General features: G+C 34.7%; 1 protein-coding gene across 1 annotated transcript in view; it reads left to right on the top strand.

Annotated features, from left to right (window-relative positions):
• The window catches only part of LOC140783614 (pullulanase 1, chloroplastic), a 74,171-nt gene that overhangs the window by 37,849 nt on the left and 17,718 nt on the right, over nucleotides 1-18,604 (top strand). Inside the window, exons 17-22 of the mRNA XM_073130555.1 lie at nucleotides 4,827-4,917; nucleotides 6,136-6,207; nucleotides 11,230-11,286; nucleotides 16,698-16,766; nucleotides 17,025-17,081; nucleotides 17,691-17,765. Of these exons, the coding sequence (XP_072986656.1) occupies nucleotides 4,827-4,917; nucleotides 6,136-6,207; nucleotides 11,230-11,286; nucleotides 16,698-16,766; nucleotides 17,025-17,081; nucleotides 17,691-17,765 (421 nt within the window). The remainder of the gene's footprint in view (nucleotides 1-4,826; nucleotides 4,918-6,135; nucleotides 6,208-11,229; nucleotides 11,287-16,697; nucleotides 16,767-17,024; nucleotides 17,082-17,690; nucleotides 17,766-18,604) is intronic.

Raw genomic sequence — 18,604 nt, 5'->3', positions numbered from 1 at the left:
AAAAAAAGGGTAGCTGTCACGACCCAAAATCGAAATCATAACTGGCCATGTACCTCAATGCACTTAAGATACACGAAGCCTTAACTAATATTTCTTTTCTAAGTCCCAAAATGACAAATTTAATTATGAACAGCTAACTCCAATAAATATAATTCAATAATAAAGAAAATACCAATGTCATCAGTCACGACCCGAAATGGGAATCATGACCGACCATGCATCTCAATATGCTTGAGATATACGAAGCCTTATCAATACTTTCTACGTGTACGATGGCAAAATAAAAAAATAAAATAAAGATATGCTTTATTAAATTTAAAACTAATTGCAATAAACATAAAACAATGTTATTGTTTTTGAGTCTCTAAACGAAATAAATTTATCTTCTAATCTAAAACATAAAATCTAAAATAACGAAAAAGTAAATAGGTGAATACTAAGTGGAGGTGAAGTCCAGGTACATCACGCTCAGTATATCTCATACGTTGATGTCTTTTGAATCGATGCTCCAGTTTGAGTTGGCTGATGCTCTGTATTTTGCTGACGAACTGTCGTATGCCACCCTCCACGTGTGGTGCACGACAATCTCTTGAAATATGTCTAGGTTTTCCACGGTTATAACAATTTCGAGGGCGGCCAGTGCACCCAACCTTTGGTGAATGAGGTTGTCCACACCTTGAGTAGATCTTATGCTGGTTCAGAATATAGCTGTCCTTAGAAGAGCTCAGACTACTCTCAGGCTTAAAAGATTGGTCATCTTAGTTTTTTCCTAGCCCTGGTAGTATTTTCTTTTCTTATCTTGAGAATGTTACTCGCGCTATAGGCAAAGTTCTTCTATGTTTCTCTCAGCAAGGAGCGTTTTTGAAACCATGTCAGGAAGCGTCTTGCACTGAAAAAGTGAGATCCTATCTTCGATGGCAGGCCGCAATTTACCCTGAAAAAAGCTAACTTTCTCATCCTCACTCGCTGTTATACGTGGAACAAACCACAGCAACTCGGTGAACCTCGCCTCAAAATCCAGCACAGACATGCCTCCCTATTTCAGCTCAAAGAACTCATCATGTTTCTTCTTCTTTAGAGCTCGAGGATAGTACTTCTCAAAGAAGATCTTCTTAAAGTTATCTCAAGTCAGCCCCTTCTCTAGTCCAATATATTGGCGCTTGATTGTCACGACCCGAAATAAGAATCATGACCGGCCATGCATCTCAATATGTTTGAGATACACGAATCCTTATTAATACTTTCTATGTGTACGATGGCAAAAATAAATAAATAAAATGAAGATCTGCTTTATTAAATTTAAAACTAATTGCAGTAAACATAAAACAATGTTATAATTTTTGAGTCTCTAAACGAAATAAATTTATCTTCTAATCTAAAGCATAAAATCCAAAATAGCGGAAAAGTAAATAGGGGAATCCTAAGTGGAGGCGGAGTCTGGGTACATCTCGCTCAGTCGCCCCGCTGACTATTACCTAAGATAGATAAAAAATAATAATAAAAAGAATTCATGAGCCAACAACTATAGCTCAGTGAGTGGAATCCACTCGAAAACCAAATAAATTCTAAATTTTATTAATGTTGAATAAAATAAAATTTAGAACTAATAATCAACAATATACATAACAATTTGCAATGGGCATGTTCTTTAAATAATGACAATGATAACAATAGAGAGTAACAACTTGTAACTTTGCATGGTTTCAACATATTAACATCTTTTCAATATTTATACTGTCATATGTCCCAATGGGTCTAAACCCTGTGGATCCACATCAACTAGAAGTCACCTCGAGATGACGCTCGGGACTTTTCTTTATAGTTGATCCGGTTAGGGTCATTAGATATCACTATGTGATCAACACATACTGTCTTTTCTACTAACCGTTGAGAGGAGTTAGAGTCACCTAGAAATTTCTCATTCATCCTAAGACTGTTCCCTAAACCCCGCCGAGTCACCTAAGAAAGTTACCGCAGTGATCTAATTTAGTACTTTTCCTTGGACTTTCAGATAAACTTGAGTCACCACAGAAAATCGCAAACGATTTATATCGGGACTGTTCTCTAAGTCGTACTTATACTAGTCTCATTTTTTTTTCACTAAAATTTAATATTTGCACAAGGTATGGCGATGCACTGAGTATAATGATTAAATATACACAGAAATGTAACAATTAAATTTGTATGTAAGGGTGAAATAAATAAATTTGCACAAAAAATAATATGGTCTGACAATGTACGAAATATACTAAAAATAAATATGTGAGTGAACCCACTCACTTGAGTCTAGGCAAGATAACCGAAATCTCAAATCTCTAGCTTACGTACTAAAAATCACCACCTTTAATAATAAATAATAATAAAATTTTCAATTTGAATAATATCAATATTTTTAAAATTAGAAAAAAAACTAAAAAGAACTAAAATGGGTTTAATTACCCATTGGATTGGGCTGGGCTGCTGCTGGCCCGACCTATTCCAAAAATAGAACTAATCGGACTAGGCCAAGGCCCAGCCAAGATAATGGATTGGATTGGGCTACAGCTGGCCCGTAGCCCACCATTCCACCTCATGCTAGTTGGGCTAGGCCAAGGCCCAACCCAAAGCCAACAAAGAACTGGGCTGCAGGTCGGCTGCGCAACCCATGACTTAAGGCTAGAGGTCGGGTCGGGTCGGGTCGGGTCCGCAACCCGAACCCAAGAGAAGGAAAAAGGTTGGCTCGAGTTGAACCCGAGCCCAACCTTTTTCTTCCCCAAAGAGATCGGTGAGGAAGAAAGAAGAGAGGAGAAAAGGGAAGGGAGAGAGAGGGCATCGCCGGCGACCATTGTCGCCGGCAGCCTATCTACCTCGTCGGAGGTCCCCTAGCGACCTCAACGACCTGCACTGGAGGGAAGGTCGACCACGGCAACCAACGGTGGAAGACTTCCCACCTATGGCCAACCACAACCCGAGCCACAAGGGCCTCCTAGAAGATATCATTGACACCGGGCTTAGAGCACGAAGCTTCCGGTGACGATGCGGTTGTGACCCAAAGCCGCCGGTCGGCCTGATTTGCCGATGAAGCCGGAAAACCCAAATTTAAGTATTTCTAATTTATCTTATTAAACTTTAATTAAATTTGAGGGGTGGGAGAGGGCTTACCAAGGAGTCACGTGGTGCTCTCCATTGGCTCCGGCGGCGCTTCGGCAAGTGGATTCCACGGCGTGACTCCGATGGTGAGGAAGAAGAAAGCAAAAGAGGGCAGGAAGGAGAGAGAGAAGGGGGCTGAGGTGGTTAAGCAGAGAGAGAGAGAGAGGATTAGGGTTTTAATTTATAGATTAAAAGAAAATCAAATCTAATCCAATTCGGATTAGATGAGATTTTCCTTGCCCCTCATCGCGTGCCAGAGAGGGAGAGGGGAGGGGGTTGCACGTGCAGAGCACGTGCACCCTCCTCTCTCAACCCCTAAATTTTTTTTCTGGTTCTTACATTGATCATTTGCCACAAATGCCCTGCCCGATCCTCAAACATGTAGGTTGTTAAAACAACCCTTTGGTCTTCCGTGCAAACCAATACTCGCAGTATTTTCTCGATCCGAAGCAGCCATGCTTCTGCTTCGATCGAATCAGTAATCCCCTTAAAGGTGGGTGGAGACGCCTTTAGAAATTTCTCAAACACTGTACCCTGATCTAGACTAAGGGGTCTTGACTCTAATGTAGCCGGAATCTGTGATGATTGTCCTCCAATGGCCTAAACAAGGGTTTGGAGCGCTGAAACCATTGTATCAGTAGCAATTACTGGGGTAGAAGTAGGAATCTGAGAAGGAGCAGTTTCTGGTTCCAACTCAGGAATAGCAGTCGGTGCAAGAGTTGGCGCTTAAGCTCCCTGCGCTGATCAGGAGATGAATTTTGGGCCACAGCTCCTCTCATCGATGACATGCATACATATTGCCCCTTCAAGATTTATAAATAAAGATAAAAATAAATTTCACTAAATATAGCAAAATAATTTTGCAACGAACTTGAGCTTGTGCAACCGGACCTCCACATAACTCTAAGAGTGATTAGGATAACAAAAATTTAGGCTCTGATACCAACATTGTCATGACCCAAAAATTGGAATCATGACTGGCCATTTACCTCAATGCACTTGAGATATACGAAGCCTTAACTAATATTTTTTTAAGTCTCAGAATAACAAGAATTTAATTATGAATAGCTAACTCTAATAAATATAATCAATAATAAAGAAACACCAATGTCACAGATAATGTGTCATCAATCAAACTAAAATAACATATGACTTAGAATAAAATGTCTAATATGATCGATGGACAAAATAGTAAAATCTTAAGTGGAGGTGGAGTCCCGGTGCATCTCACTCAGTCGCCACATAAATCAGCACCTGAAATATTAGAAAAAGGAACTCATAAGCCAACAATTATAATTCAGTGAGTGTAATCCACTCAAAAGTCAAATAAATCTGAATCCATAACATAACTTAAATAAATACAAGTCCAATAATATAAAATTAAAATCTACTAGGCTTGCTTATGATAACAATAATAATAACAGAGCAAGTAATGTGTTGATACGCCACGGCACGATCATCCATGGTTTCTTCATTGCACGGCAACTGCTAGTCGACATAGGACATGCCGACTAGCATGGCCATTCTTAACTAGAAGAGTGAAATCAAAAAAGATAAATGTGAAAGTCTTATTAGTTCAACACAGAACTCGCTTACCTTCTTTCTGTAAATGTATTACGTCTATTAATTATGTTTGGCCTTCTGTTCGTTTGTTTCTTGTGTTGCCTAAACTGTTCCTTTTTGTCCTAATTTTGTAGCTTCAATGACCGAATACGTGATGCAATTCTAGGTGGATCTCCATTTGGTCATCCACTTCAACAAGGTTTTGCCACAGGTCTTTCTTTGGAGGTAACTGCAGTGGTTCATTTCACTGTTATTTTTCCACTGAATACTACTTGATTTTATTTTATGACTATGTTGGAAATTGGTCGCTCATCTTCCGGTAGCTCAGTTTGCTGAATGATAGTTATAGAAGTTTATATTCTAGATGTAGTCTGTGGCTCTGTGCAATCTTTTTTTGTCTTATTATCTGCTTTATGTTAGCATTGACTTTATGATATTTTTTCTCCCTCTGCTTGTCTTGAAAATGGAAGCATCTGAAACATTTTATGCTTGGATATGCCGTATGTGTTTGTGATTTTTGAAGGTTAGAGCATGTGCATCTACGCTTTAAGAATACGCCCATTCCTACGTGAACCAATTCTTGGTATAGCTTTTGTCATATTTTATCATCTCATAAATATGAGTCAGAAATATACAGAAAGAAAAGATACGGAGATATCCATTTCATGTTAAAACAGATCCTTTTTTTTTTTTATGGGTACTTCTTTTAGCTTTTAGAAAGTAAAGTTCTTTTTTAGACGAATTACCCTTGTCTCTGTTTATGTTTCGGATTGGGGGGCATCTCATAGAGATATGTCTAAACTATTGGTGAAAGTTTTAACAGATACGGAGATGATTTCTTCCATCCATTTAATTCAACTTAAAAATTTGAAGAAAGTAAAATTGATGACAACCACTGGAAGTAATAAAAAAGTAAAATGGATATCTGCCCTTTTGTGATTCATCCACACAAATCTTGTGAAATTTGTTTGAAATTTTATATAAAATTGGGAAAGAATTCCACAGCAGTTTGTTGATACAACATACAAGCAAAAATATTTACTTTTTTATGTTAAGATGTGTCTAGTAGGTTTACTTTCATAGATTTAGATCAAAGGGCCCCTCATACAACTTAACAATCCTCATATGGACCATGTTCTTGGAGGTTTAAGGTCCAATAGATTTCCCCTATAAATTGCTACTCGTTTTGCATCCTGTGTTTTTCTTTTTAAGCTGCTACATTATAGGAGAGGATCTTGGCTGATGGATTATAATTATTTCGTATGAATTCCTACAAGGCATACACCAGAAATTTGGAATTTTCATTGGATTTCATTAGGTATATGTAGTTACGTACTTTCCTGCTTTTACATTTTTATCTTTCAAAAGTGTCTCAATATTGATGTCATCTGATATTTCTTTTGTTAGATCATTTACTCATTGTTCTTCTTTTTCTGTTGTCAGCCTAATGGATATGATCATGGTGATGAATCTGTTACCAACTGTATGCTCTCGACGTCAGCCGACCACATACAGGTTGTGTTTTTTAATTAATAATTTGTGCTTCCAATTTTTTTTGTCAGATCTAGTTAGGGATCTTATCCACAATTGAACACACTGATTTTTCTACCTATCTGCTTCCATTTCTTCTTACATCGAAAGAAAATGCTTTCTACACATGAGATGTTGGAATTAAACTTACTTATTAAGGGCAAATTATATCTGGTATGTCAATTCTTAAACAACCAGAATGCTCTGCTCAGTCTTTTCATCTGTCACTGCTGAAATTTGGAGTTCCTTTTATGGGAGCTTCAACCTGTGATTGTCTTTAATAAGAATTGGCGTAACACGATTGTAGCTAATATATATAAGCTACCCATTATTCTCTGATATTCTGTCTAAATCTGCAGATTTATAAACAAAGAGAAAGACATTGGAAGTGAAACTAGGAGTATGTCATTCTTATAACTTATAAGATAACAATGAGTATTTGTCTCTTTGTACAGATACATCAATTCTAGAGATTGTCCTGACTAGGTATTGCAGCATTAATGGTCAGGTTCTTATTACAGACATTCATCTCGATAGTTGGCTATTTGCTGCAAACTATTCATACTTATCCCCAGAATTTCTTTCTCCAACTATTTGGTCAAATTTTTCACAAAGAAACGTGATAGTCATCATCCTGCTCTAAGAACTAGTCGAATATTTGAGAAATCTTGATCATTAAAGCTAGTTTGAGTCCATAATCTAGGTGGCATTTGGATGTAGTTTAACTTCTAAACTACTCTTATTTCTTAACCTTGAATAAGGTAGCTTAAATCAGTTTAGAAAAACATGGTCTTTGGTCATAAACTGGTTTAATAATGTCATGATAACACTTGATGTGACATGAAAAAGTAGTGAATTTAGGAGATATATAGTGAATAAATATGAAGAGGAGGGGAGAAAAGAACTGAACGAATAGTTGATTGAAGTGATGTATTTTTAAGGGTAAAATGGTAATTAAGCTTTGTTGCTAAATGTAGAATATTGGTTGGAAGAGAGGAGAGAGAAGAATGAGTTTAAGTAGGTCGCCTTAAACCCATTTACTTTAAATTGGTATTTGGATGCTAAACCAGTTTAGTGCTCACTAAACTGGTTTAAAAATAAACCTAAACCACATCCGAACGCAGCCAAGTGACTACTTTGGATTATGATAACTCAATTTATAGGTCTCTTTATTCAAAGAATCAAAGATGGATTGTTGCTTTCCAAATTTCCAAAGGTAAAAGTTACTCCAATGAAATTTCCTGTGATGACATGAGTATCATAATATAGTTCTTTCACACAGATCCTCTTTCTTACTCAAAATTCAAATATTGCAATGGTTATTATACATCTTCAGCCAGATCTCATCTCCTAAAATATCAGGTTTTTCCAATCCACCGTGTGCATCATATTTCTTGTGACGTCTGCAAATCTATCCTCTCATATAATGTTTTAAATTATCGTTATCATAATCTAGTGTTGATTCATGTTTAATTTTTAAAATTCTAAATGAGTGGTATTATATTTTCCTGGCTGACCTGGTTAATATATGGAATGAAAAAAGACTCCCATTAACAAATTAGCATCTAAGAACATCAAATTGCTATAGACATACTTGCAGTATTATGTTAGGCATGCCTCAATTTTAGAAAACATCACAACAATAGGACTAAATTCAATCTTCAGTAGTAACGAAAACATCTCGCATCTTCTATTCGAGAATCAATCCATTCAGGTCTAACAATAAGGGTGTTATATCTTTTTCTATGGTTCCTATCTATAATTAAGATAATGGTAACCGTGTTTGCAAGGAAGTAAAGATCACATAATGAAACAAGGACTCTTGACCTTGTGTGTGGACATTCTTAATTTGGCGCATCCTTGTTTATTTTTTCACTTTTCTCATTCCAAATATTGGAATGATTTGGCATGTCGAGTTGGCTCATTTTAATATTCAGCTAGGACCCCTATTGGTTGATTTGTCCAGCACCAATGGTTCGATCCTTTCATTATTAGGTTAGGGGCCAATTGTTGATCTGTCAAGCACCACCTAACCCACATGCATAATTTATACTTAGGTTGATTAGGCGCCCTGATTAGCCTGCCCATTTGAACCAATGGATGAAATCTTCTTGCCTCTACACAATCCTCTATAGTTGAAGTGGTTGGATATGGGTCAAGAGAACCCCACCTCTTTTGGTTAGGTCTACATCTGGTTAGCCCTACTTTTTCTCTATCGTGGAGGTTGGCACAACCTGATCTATCCATTCCTCCATAAATGAAACAAAGTATGCAAGTTGATCTTGAATTTTAATCATGTTTGTTTGTACTTTGAAAGATTTGAAAGTTGAGATGATAATTGATGTATAGAGGTTTAACTAAATGTTATGCAACAATGGCCGTGCCGGTCGGCAAGGGGTGTGCTAATCGGGACACCTTTGTCACGCCCCGACGTGCCATTGGCACGCATTTAACATATTGTTAATAAAAAATTTAGGATATTTAGATATGATTTTAGGTCTTCGGCATATCAATTTTTAGTCTTTTATTTAAATATATATATATATATATTAAAACTTATATTTATATTCGTACTTCAACTATAAAATTTTAGTTTAATATAGCTTTAGAAAAATATACAGAAGATAATTATTTAACATCCAAATATTATGAAACCAATTGAATAAAATTGGTGACATCATTGTCTAAAATTTGTATATTCAAAGTTTCTTCAGATTAAAAATCTATGTACGGCGGAACAAATAATTCTTAGTTTAAGTACGAAATTCTGTATTTAAGTACCAAATTCTACTTGTAATTCATAATTTTTTTAAGTAAATATTGTAATTTATTTACAACATTATATTAATTTTTTTTTAAAACGTTGACTAAAGAGTTTTTGTTTATTTAATTTATTTTAATTTTCTCACCACTATCTATGATTAGTCTTTTACTATATTTTCAAAGAACTATTAGAGAGACTTATATAAAGAAAAAGAAAAAGAATGACTAAGAGAGAAGAATAAGAAGCAACAATAAATAAGAATAAGAAAAAGAAGAAAAGGGTATAGGTCACATAGTTTTCGTACTTAAACTACAAAATTCAAATTTAGTGCAGTTTGAAAAAATATTCAGAAGATAATCATCTGACATCTAAATATTTATGAAACCAGTTGGATAAAATCAATGACATCATGATATATAATTTTTGTATTCAAAAATTTTTTAGATTAAGAATCTATGTGCAGCAGAACGAATAATTCTTAGTTTAAGTATGAAATTATGAATTACAGTCAGAATTTTGTACTTAAACATAGAATTTTGTATTTAAACTAAGAATTATACGTTCCGCCACAGATAAATTCCTAATATAAAGAAACTCTAAATATAAAATTTCTAGATCATAATGTCGTTGAATTTATCCAATTGGTTTCATAATATTTGCATGTCAGATGGTTAACTTCAGAATATTTTTCCAAACCTACGGTAAACTATAATTTTATAGTATAAGTACAAAAATGATGTGACCCATACTATTTTCTTCTTCTAATTCTTTTTCTTTTTATTCTTATGATGCTGCTTTTTCTTCTTTATATTATTCTTCTTCTTATTCTTATGATGCTGCATCTTCCTCTTCTTTGTTGTTGCTTTTTCTTATTCTTCTTCTATCTCTTAGTCATTCTTTTTCTTTTTTTTCTATTCAAATCTCTAATCGTTTAGTAACTAATACAGTAAAAGACTAATCAGAAATAGTGGTGAGAATAATTAGGATAAATTAAATAAATAAAAATGCTTTAATCAATATTTTAAAAAGAGAATTTAATCTATGTTGTAATAAATTACAGTATCTATAAAAAAAATTATGAATTACAGTTAGAATTTTTATATTTAAATGCAGAATATCGTACTTAAACTAGGAATTATTCGTTTTGCCATAGATAGATCCTAATCTAAAGGAACTCTAAATACAAAAGTTGTAGATTATGTTTTATCAATTGGTTTTATAATATTTGGACATCAAATTATTATCTTATGAATGTTTTTCTAAAACTATGCTAAACTAGAATTTTGTAGTGTCAGTACGAAAACTATACAACTCGTACCTTTTTCTTCTTTTTTTTCTTTTTCTATGTGACCCGTACGCTAAACTAGAACTTTTATATTCGGAGTTTCTTCAGATTTGAAATTTATCTGTAGCGAAATGAAAAATTCGTAGTCTATGTATGAAATTCTAATGATAATTCATAATTTTTTAAATAGATACTGTAATTTATTTGCAACATAGATTAAGTTCTTTTTTTGAAATATTGATTAAAGAATTTTTATTTATTTAAACTATCTCTATTTAGTCTCTTATTATATTAATTAAAAAGCAATTAGAGAAACTTGTATAGAAAAAAAATAAGAGTGAAAGGAAAATAGCAGCAGCAAAAGAAGAAAAGGAAGATACGAATCGTTTTTCTCTTACATTGTTCCATCAGCATTTAATGATTACTAAATAATAGAAGGGCAAACTTGGAAGAAATAAAGGAAAAAAACATCTCATTTGCAACGGAAACCAAAAACAGACCTGACTTAGAAAAACGAAAATCAAGTGAATTTTTTATGCAGAAAATCCTAATATGATTAAATACATTCACAAAAACTAATATTAATAATTGTATACATTTATTAAAATTAATATTAATGATTAAATACTCTATAATATAACTGAACACATAATAACATTCAACTCATAATATTAATTGGTAATAGTTCAATAATTAAAACTAATATCTAGTTGAACATAAAATAACGGAGATGATCAAAGATTTCATTTGATGATGATCAATAAAAATAGGAAAAATTTTATAAAAGAAGCACTCCATATCAGCACGGAGACCAGCATGGCCATCCTTGATGTTATGTACTATATACTATATAGTCATTGAGTAGGAGAAATGGTAGTGAAAGATACATACAGCTAAGAGGCTTACGTGTTCTATCAGTCATCATATTTTTAAGTAAATGTTGTGCTTTCTATCTCAGGTTGGATTAGCAGCTAATTTGAGGGACTTCATCATAACATGTCACATAGGGAAAGCAGTAAGAGCTAAATTTGATTATCTGCAATCTGAGTTTGTTATTAAGTCTTTTCTTTTCTTTTCTTTTTCCTTTTACAAGTCAAACATGACAAGAATATCTTTTAGTTGCTGCAGTGTATAGCTGATGAGATGTATTCACTTATAAGTATATAGTCTACACCTCTAGAGTTACTAGAATTGTTAGCATAGTGGAAGTGTGAGATCTTATAAGGCTTATACTGGAGTTTGAGTTACAAAATAGCAACATGGATAATCACAATTGTCACGACCTGGTTTCAGAATTATAGCCGATCATGTACCTCAATACACTTGAAATACATGAAGACTTAACGAATATTATTCTAAGTCTAAAATGACAATAATTTAATATGAATATCTAACTCCAATAAATATAATCCAATAATAAAGAAAATATCTAAATGTCATAACTAATGTCTCTAATCAAACTGAAGTAACAGATGGTTTAGAATGTGACCTCTAATACAACTCATGAATAAAACAATAAAATCCTAAGTGGAGTATGTCACGACCCAAAATAGGAATCATGACCGGCCATGTATCTCAATATGCTTGAGATGCACGAAGCCTTATTAATACACTCTACGTGTACGATGACAAAATAAATAAATAAAATGAGAATGTGCTTTATTAAATTTTATAACTAATTGCAATGAAGATAAAAAAAATAATGTTAATGTTTTTGAGTCTCTAAAATAAATAAAACTTCTAATCTAAAGCACAAAATCTAAAAGAGCAGAAAGGTAAATAGGTGAATCCTAAGTGGAGGTGGAGTCCGGGTACATCTCGCTCAGTCGCCCCGCTGACTAATACCTGAAATAAATAACAATACAAAAACAATAGAACCCGTGAGTCAACAATTATAGCTCAGTGAGTGGAATCCACTCGAAAATCAAATAAATTTTAATTCATATTAATGCTGAATAAATTAAACTAAAAGCAATAATATCCATCACAATATGCAATAGGTATGCTCTCTAAATAATAGCGATGATATCAATAGAGAGATCTCACAACTTGTAACCTTACACGTTTTCAACATATTAACATCTTTTGATATTTATACTGTCATATGTCTCAATGGGTCTAAACCCTATGGATCCACATCAACTAGAAGTCACCAAGAGATGACGCTCGGAACTTTTCTTCATAGTTGATCTGGTCAGGGTCATCAGAGGGTATCACCCTGTGATTAACACACTCTGTCTTTTCCTCTAACCGTTGAGAGAAGTTTGAGTCACCTAGGAAATTTTTTTTTTCATTCATCCTAAGACTATTCCCTAACCCCGCCAGAGTCACTTAAGAAAGTCACCGCAATGATCTAATTTAAGACTTTCCCTGGACTTCCCAGATAGACTTGAGTCACCACGAAAAATCCGCAAAAGATTTATACCGGGACTGTTCTCTAAGTTGTATCAATACTAGTCTCATTTTTCTTTTCACAAATTTCAATATTTGCACGAAGTATGGTGATACACTGAATATAATAATTAAATGCACACAGGAAAATAAAACAATTAAATTTTCGCACGTACGGATGAAATAAATAGATTTGCACACAGAAATTGCAACAATTTAATTTTTACATATAAGGGTGAAATAAATAATTTGCACACAGAAAATTTACATGGTCTGACAAAAAATACGAAATACAATAAAATAAACATGTGAGTGAACCCACTCACCTGAGTCTAGGCAAGACAACCGAAATCTCAAATCTCTAGATAATAAATAACAATAACATTTTTAATTAAAATAATTATTAAAAAAATTTCTACAATTTAACCCAAGAATAATTAATTTGGGCTAAAATAAGCCCAAATCAGTTGGGCTGGGCTGCAGTTGGCCCGCAGCCCACCCAACTATTACTTAAATGGATTGGGCCAAGGCCCAATCCAATTAGCTAATGGAACTGGGTCGGGTTCCTTGGATTCGGGTCGGGTTCCGAATCAAAATACTAAAAGGGAGAAGATCAGACCCCGAGTCTGTCTTCTCCAAGCCGAAGAGAGAGAGAGAAAAAGATAGGAAAAGAGAGAGAGAGAGAGAGAGAGAGAGAAAGAAAAAGAGAGTCCATCGGCGACCGCCGCCGTCGGCGGTCGCTAGCCAACTCTAGCTCTCCCCCCTCCCCCATACGGTGCCGCCATCATCGCGAGGTGGGGGAAAACCCGCAAACGGCGGTCGATCCCATGACCGACGGCGACCGGAGCCACGAGGGCTCCAACGGTGAATGCCCACGACCCGAGGCCAACGGCAAAATACTTCAAGACGGAGCGGCTGCGACCCGAAGCCGCCGACCGACCAGATTTGCCGGTGGAGCCGAAATCCCAAATTAGGTATTTTCGATCTACCCTATTAAACTTTAATTAAATTTTATGGGTGGGAGGGCCCTTACCGACGAGTCGCGTGGTGGTCTCTGATGGCTCCGACGGCGCTCCAGCAGACCGATCCCACAGCGACGACTCCGACAGTGAGGAAGAAGCAGAAGAAGGGAGGAAGAAGAGAGAAGAGGGTTGAGATGGTTTTTCAGAGAGAGAAAAAAAAGAGATTATGGTTCTAATTTATAGATTAGGAAAGGATCAAATCTAATCCGATTCGGATTAGACGAAATCCACCCGTATCTACGCTTCGTCGCTGACTGGAGAGGGAGAGGGGAGGGGCTACACGTGCAGAGCACGTGCACCCTCCTTTCTCTTAACCCATTTTTTTTTTTAAATTTTTTTTTAATTTCTGGTTCTAACAGAGTATCTAATACAGTCGCCACGCTGACCAGTATTTGAAATATTAAAAGAGAAATCTCATTGGCTAACAACTATAGCTCAGTGAGTGGAATCCACTCAAAAGCCAAATAAACTCGAAATTCATAACTTTGAATAAATCTAAGTCCAATGATATAAAATGACAATTTGACTAAACATGTTTATAACTACAATAATAGTAACAACAAGGGTAATAATGTAAATCATATCTCATAACATGCTTCTTGTCAATATACCAAAATTTTCTCAATATTAATAATGTCGTATATCTCAATTAGGTTAATGCTTTGTGGATCCATATTAACTAGAAGTCACTTTAAGATTGCGCTCCGATTTTTTTCTCATAGCTAACCTAGTAGGATCACCAGGAGGTGTCACCATATGATAAATGGACCCTGTCTCTTCTATTAAGGGTCACCAAGAGATGTAACTATGTAATAAATTCACCCTGCCTCTCTCTCTAACCATTTAAAGAGATTATAGTCATCACAAGAAGTCTTTTGATCTAACCTGAAACTGCTCCCTAACCCCGCCAGTCACCTAAAAAAGTCATCATAGTGATCTAAAATAAGATTTTTCCGTGGGCTTCAAAGTAAACTTGAGTCACCACGAAAAGTCGCAAGCGATCTATACCAGATTATTCTCTAAGTCATACCAAATATTAATTATTTTTTTTTCTCACTAATGTTCATGATCATTAAATTGTTAGTTGCATAGAATATAGCAATGCACTAAGTCATATATTTTGCACACAGAATTATAATCTTTAATTTGCACACAGAAAAAATGCGTGATCATGTAAATAAATATGAAATACAAGACGGATAAAATGTGAGTGAACCCGTCTCACCTGAGTCTAGGTGTATTGACTGAAATCTCTAGTCCACATGTTAGGAAAAATCACCACTTTTAATAATAAATAAATAAATAAATAACATATTTTAATTTAATCAATATCATGATTTCTTAAATTTAAAACTAATTAGATTATTCAAATAGTTTAATAATTAAAATTAATATCTTATTGAACGTAAAATGACGAGGAAGATCAAAGACTTCATTTATCAGCACAAGAATAACACAAGAATGTTATATTAAATACTATCAATATTCTTCAAAACACATTCAGTGATAGTATTGCTCGTTGTAACGTCTCACATAATCTTTATACAAATAAAAATTTTGTAATTCTCCTATTATATAATATAGGTATTGAACATGCACAGAAATGAATGTCACTGAATAGGCACAGATACACCATAATCATATACAGATTGTAGATATAGAGTATAATAAATGTGTTCTGGCTATAGTGGGTGTGATTGATATGATGATAATTATGATGAACTCATATTATTGTGTGGGTGCACCTCTCTTAATGTTTTGCTACTTACAGACTCATATCCTTTATAAAAACAATACTTCTCCGAGAAAGTTGTGTAATAAGAACGTATATTTCATCTCCATTATCACTACACTAGACTGAGTTTCATTTTTATCACTATCACTATCATTATTATCATCTCTAGTCTTGTTATCATTAATTTTATCTAAGCCTTCTAAATGATCAACTAATCAGTTAATTTGATAATGTTTAATAAAAAATAAGAAAAATTTAAAAAGGAGACTTTATATGGCACAATGACCGGCACGCGGCCGTGCCGGACAGCACATAGCCGTGCCGGTTGGCACGCACCCGTGCCGATTGGCATGAGTCGGCATGGGTCAGCACAAGGTTGTGCCAAGTGCAGTGCCATTACTGACACGTATAGTCAACAACTCTTCAATTGTCACCTACAAAAGGATTTTCGAACTATATTAAATATTGCTTGCTTTCTTAAATGTCATGTTAACACTCATTTTACATATAACCCAGTTACTCTGCTTAGGCTAGTAACAAAGTCCCATTTGTTAACATTCTTGAGAGGATTTTTTTAGATTTTTTTCTTCTTAATGTCAGCCTTCTCGCTTGAAATATTTACAAATAGGCCTAGGTTAGAAAGTGTTTAGCAAGCATCTCCATGTAGTGCAATTACACACCCATGATTTCGACTTGACCAGCTTGCCTAGCGTTGGCAATTTAGTACATGCTACCGTCTAAGATCTAAGTGCATGGTCAATAGAGAAATTATGGTTGACAAATGGATCCTTGACGGTGTATTGCTGCCAATATATTTGATTATATGTTGTAAATTACTACATTAGCTTAGTAAGATTTGAAAGTTTCCAAGATAGTGTAAAGGTGAAACTCAATTTGCATTCAAAATTTGTCACAAATAATCCAAGTTATTTTTCTTTGGATTTGTTTGTTGAATTTCTACTATGAATCATTCAGATGTATGTGCTGTTGTTTAGCATATGTAGTTTCCATATTAAATTAATCTCTCCTGATGATATGTGCAAGTATATTTACATGTTAGCAGTGCAGATGGGACCCGAGTTGTTGCTTGTTGCTAGAAGTTATCTGTGGCATTCAAGTGTTTACTACATTCTATTAGTGTTGTAAATAACATTCACAATTATGCACTTGAATCCTTCCCCATGACCTGTCTTATGTTAATTGTATATTTTTCTCTTTAACCTAACCAGAATTATATAATAATAGTCTTCCTATTTATGTGGATCTCTTTCTGAACAGATGAAAGGATCTGAAGTTCTGACCCATGATGGAACGCCTGTTGGATATGGTTTATGCCCCACAGAAACAGTTTGTATTTCACATAATAAATTTTGGCACATGAGTTTTTTTCCTTTTTCTGAGAAAGATATTCCAGCAGTTTAAGTTAAAAATCACATTTTTGTGTCAAAGCGCATCTTCACTTTTTACTATTTGACACTAATCTCTATTTGGGATCTGTTCTTTATTGATGGGTTTTGTCTAAACTGTGAAATATACGTTGTTGGCATCGCTTGATAACACATGTTTAAAAATTCATTAAACACATACTTTTTGTGCTTATTTCAGGTCAACTATGTGTCTGCTCATGACAATGAGACTTTGTTCGACATTATTAGTTTGAAGGTATAATTTCTGTGCTTATTATTTCCATCTAAATTTTTTTATTCTGTTATCCTAATATTGACCTTATTTGTTGTGACCAACTTCATTCTCCTTGTTCATTTTCTTTGTGATTAGCTAATAGTACACAGTGTGCATTCCCATGCACACACACACCCCCCAACACGCCCACGCGCATTCTCACGCCCACACGCACACGCACGCATGTATCTATGTATGTATGTATGTTTGTATGAGTTAAGACTACAAATTCTCCCTTAAAATTTCGATATAAGTTTTTACACCTTTTGAGCCCTCAATGTACTTTGGAATTTTAAAACACTATTTCTGAGGTAAAAAGAGAGTGCTTTTAACTTTTCTTACACTGGAATGAGATTTCAAGTCCCAAAGTGGACATGATGGCTACAGCAGTGTTAAATTATTTTTCAGAGATGTAACAAAATGTTTGTAGTCTATTTCTATATATGTTGTTAGCGAGAACTTTTTTAACTTCAATCCATGTATCCGTTAACTTCTTTATTAACTATAGCTCCGGACAAGTCTTTTGTGTTACCTTATATACATCAACTGAAGCATTTGTTCTTAGCCTAATATCTGATTTTGCCTATACAGACTCCAGTGGAACTCTCTGTGAATGACAGATGTAGGATGAATCTTTTGGCCTCAAGTATAGTAGCATTGTCCCAGGTTTCTGCTTTTCAATAGTGGCTTTATCATGTTATACCATTTCTTTGCTTAGTTTGCATGGTAATTAGCATTCTGCATAATTGTTGCTAGTTTCGTTCATTAGATAAATTAGTTTCTCTTTCTTCTAAATTGCCATCAAGAGTTGTTATTCTTAGTGATAATCTATATGTGGGTGCTTATTAATTCGCAGTGTATTGAAAGGCGGCCGTGGGTTGCGAGCAGTTATTGCACCCCCTAGAGCCTTGCAGAAGACAGGCACCAAGGCAGTCTAGTATTTTTAAATTTTTAAAAATTAAAACTAATTATATATGATATATAATGTATACTATTATAGTGTAGAAGTATATATAAAATTTTTAATAGTCCAGGATACCAAAATTATTAAGAAATATGTTTCAGAAAAAAATAAATAAATAAAAATTTACATAATGGGTGATTAGTCTTTTTGTTGGTGTGATAGAAATTAAATGCATCTCATTCCCTTCTATGACTCCACGTGCTGAAATTTTTGGAGATAAGTGGTGGGTGGTGTCCAGCTAGCATACACATATTTGGAGATCACTAATGGTCCAACACTTGTTTAGCACCAACTCTATCATTTCCAACTCCATTATTGCCACTATAGCTGCAGGAGAAAGAAGGCAACGAGAGAGGGATTCGCTCAATAGAAATGGATTTAGGGCAAAATCTGAGCATGGAGTGAGAGAGGAGATTAAGGGAGGAGATCAATTATCGTTTTTCTTAAGTTAGCAAGAAACTGACCCGAATCTATTCGACCCAACCTGTGTTCGTCTACCAAATTAGCGGGCCGCCAAGCACCAAAGCGGCCCGCCTCGAGC

This window comes from Typha latifolia, chromosome 3 (assembly GCF_019914945.1).
Source record: "Typha latifolia isolate L0001 chromosome 3, TyphaL0001v2, whole genome shotgun sequence".
Lineage (NCBI taxonomy): Eukaryota > Viridiplantae > Streptophyta > Magnoliopsida > Poales > Typhaceae > Typha > Typha latifolia.
The sequence above is the reverse complement of the archived record's forward strand: the minus strand, read 5'-3'. Positions and strand labels throughout refer to the sequence as shown.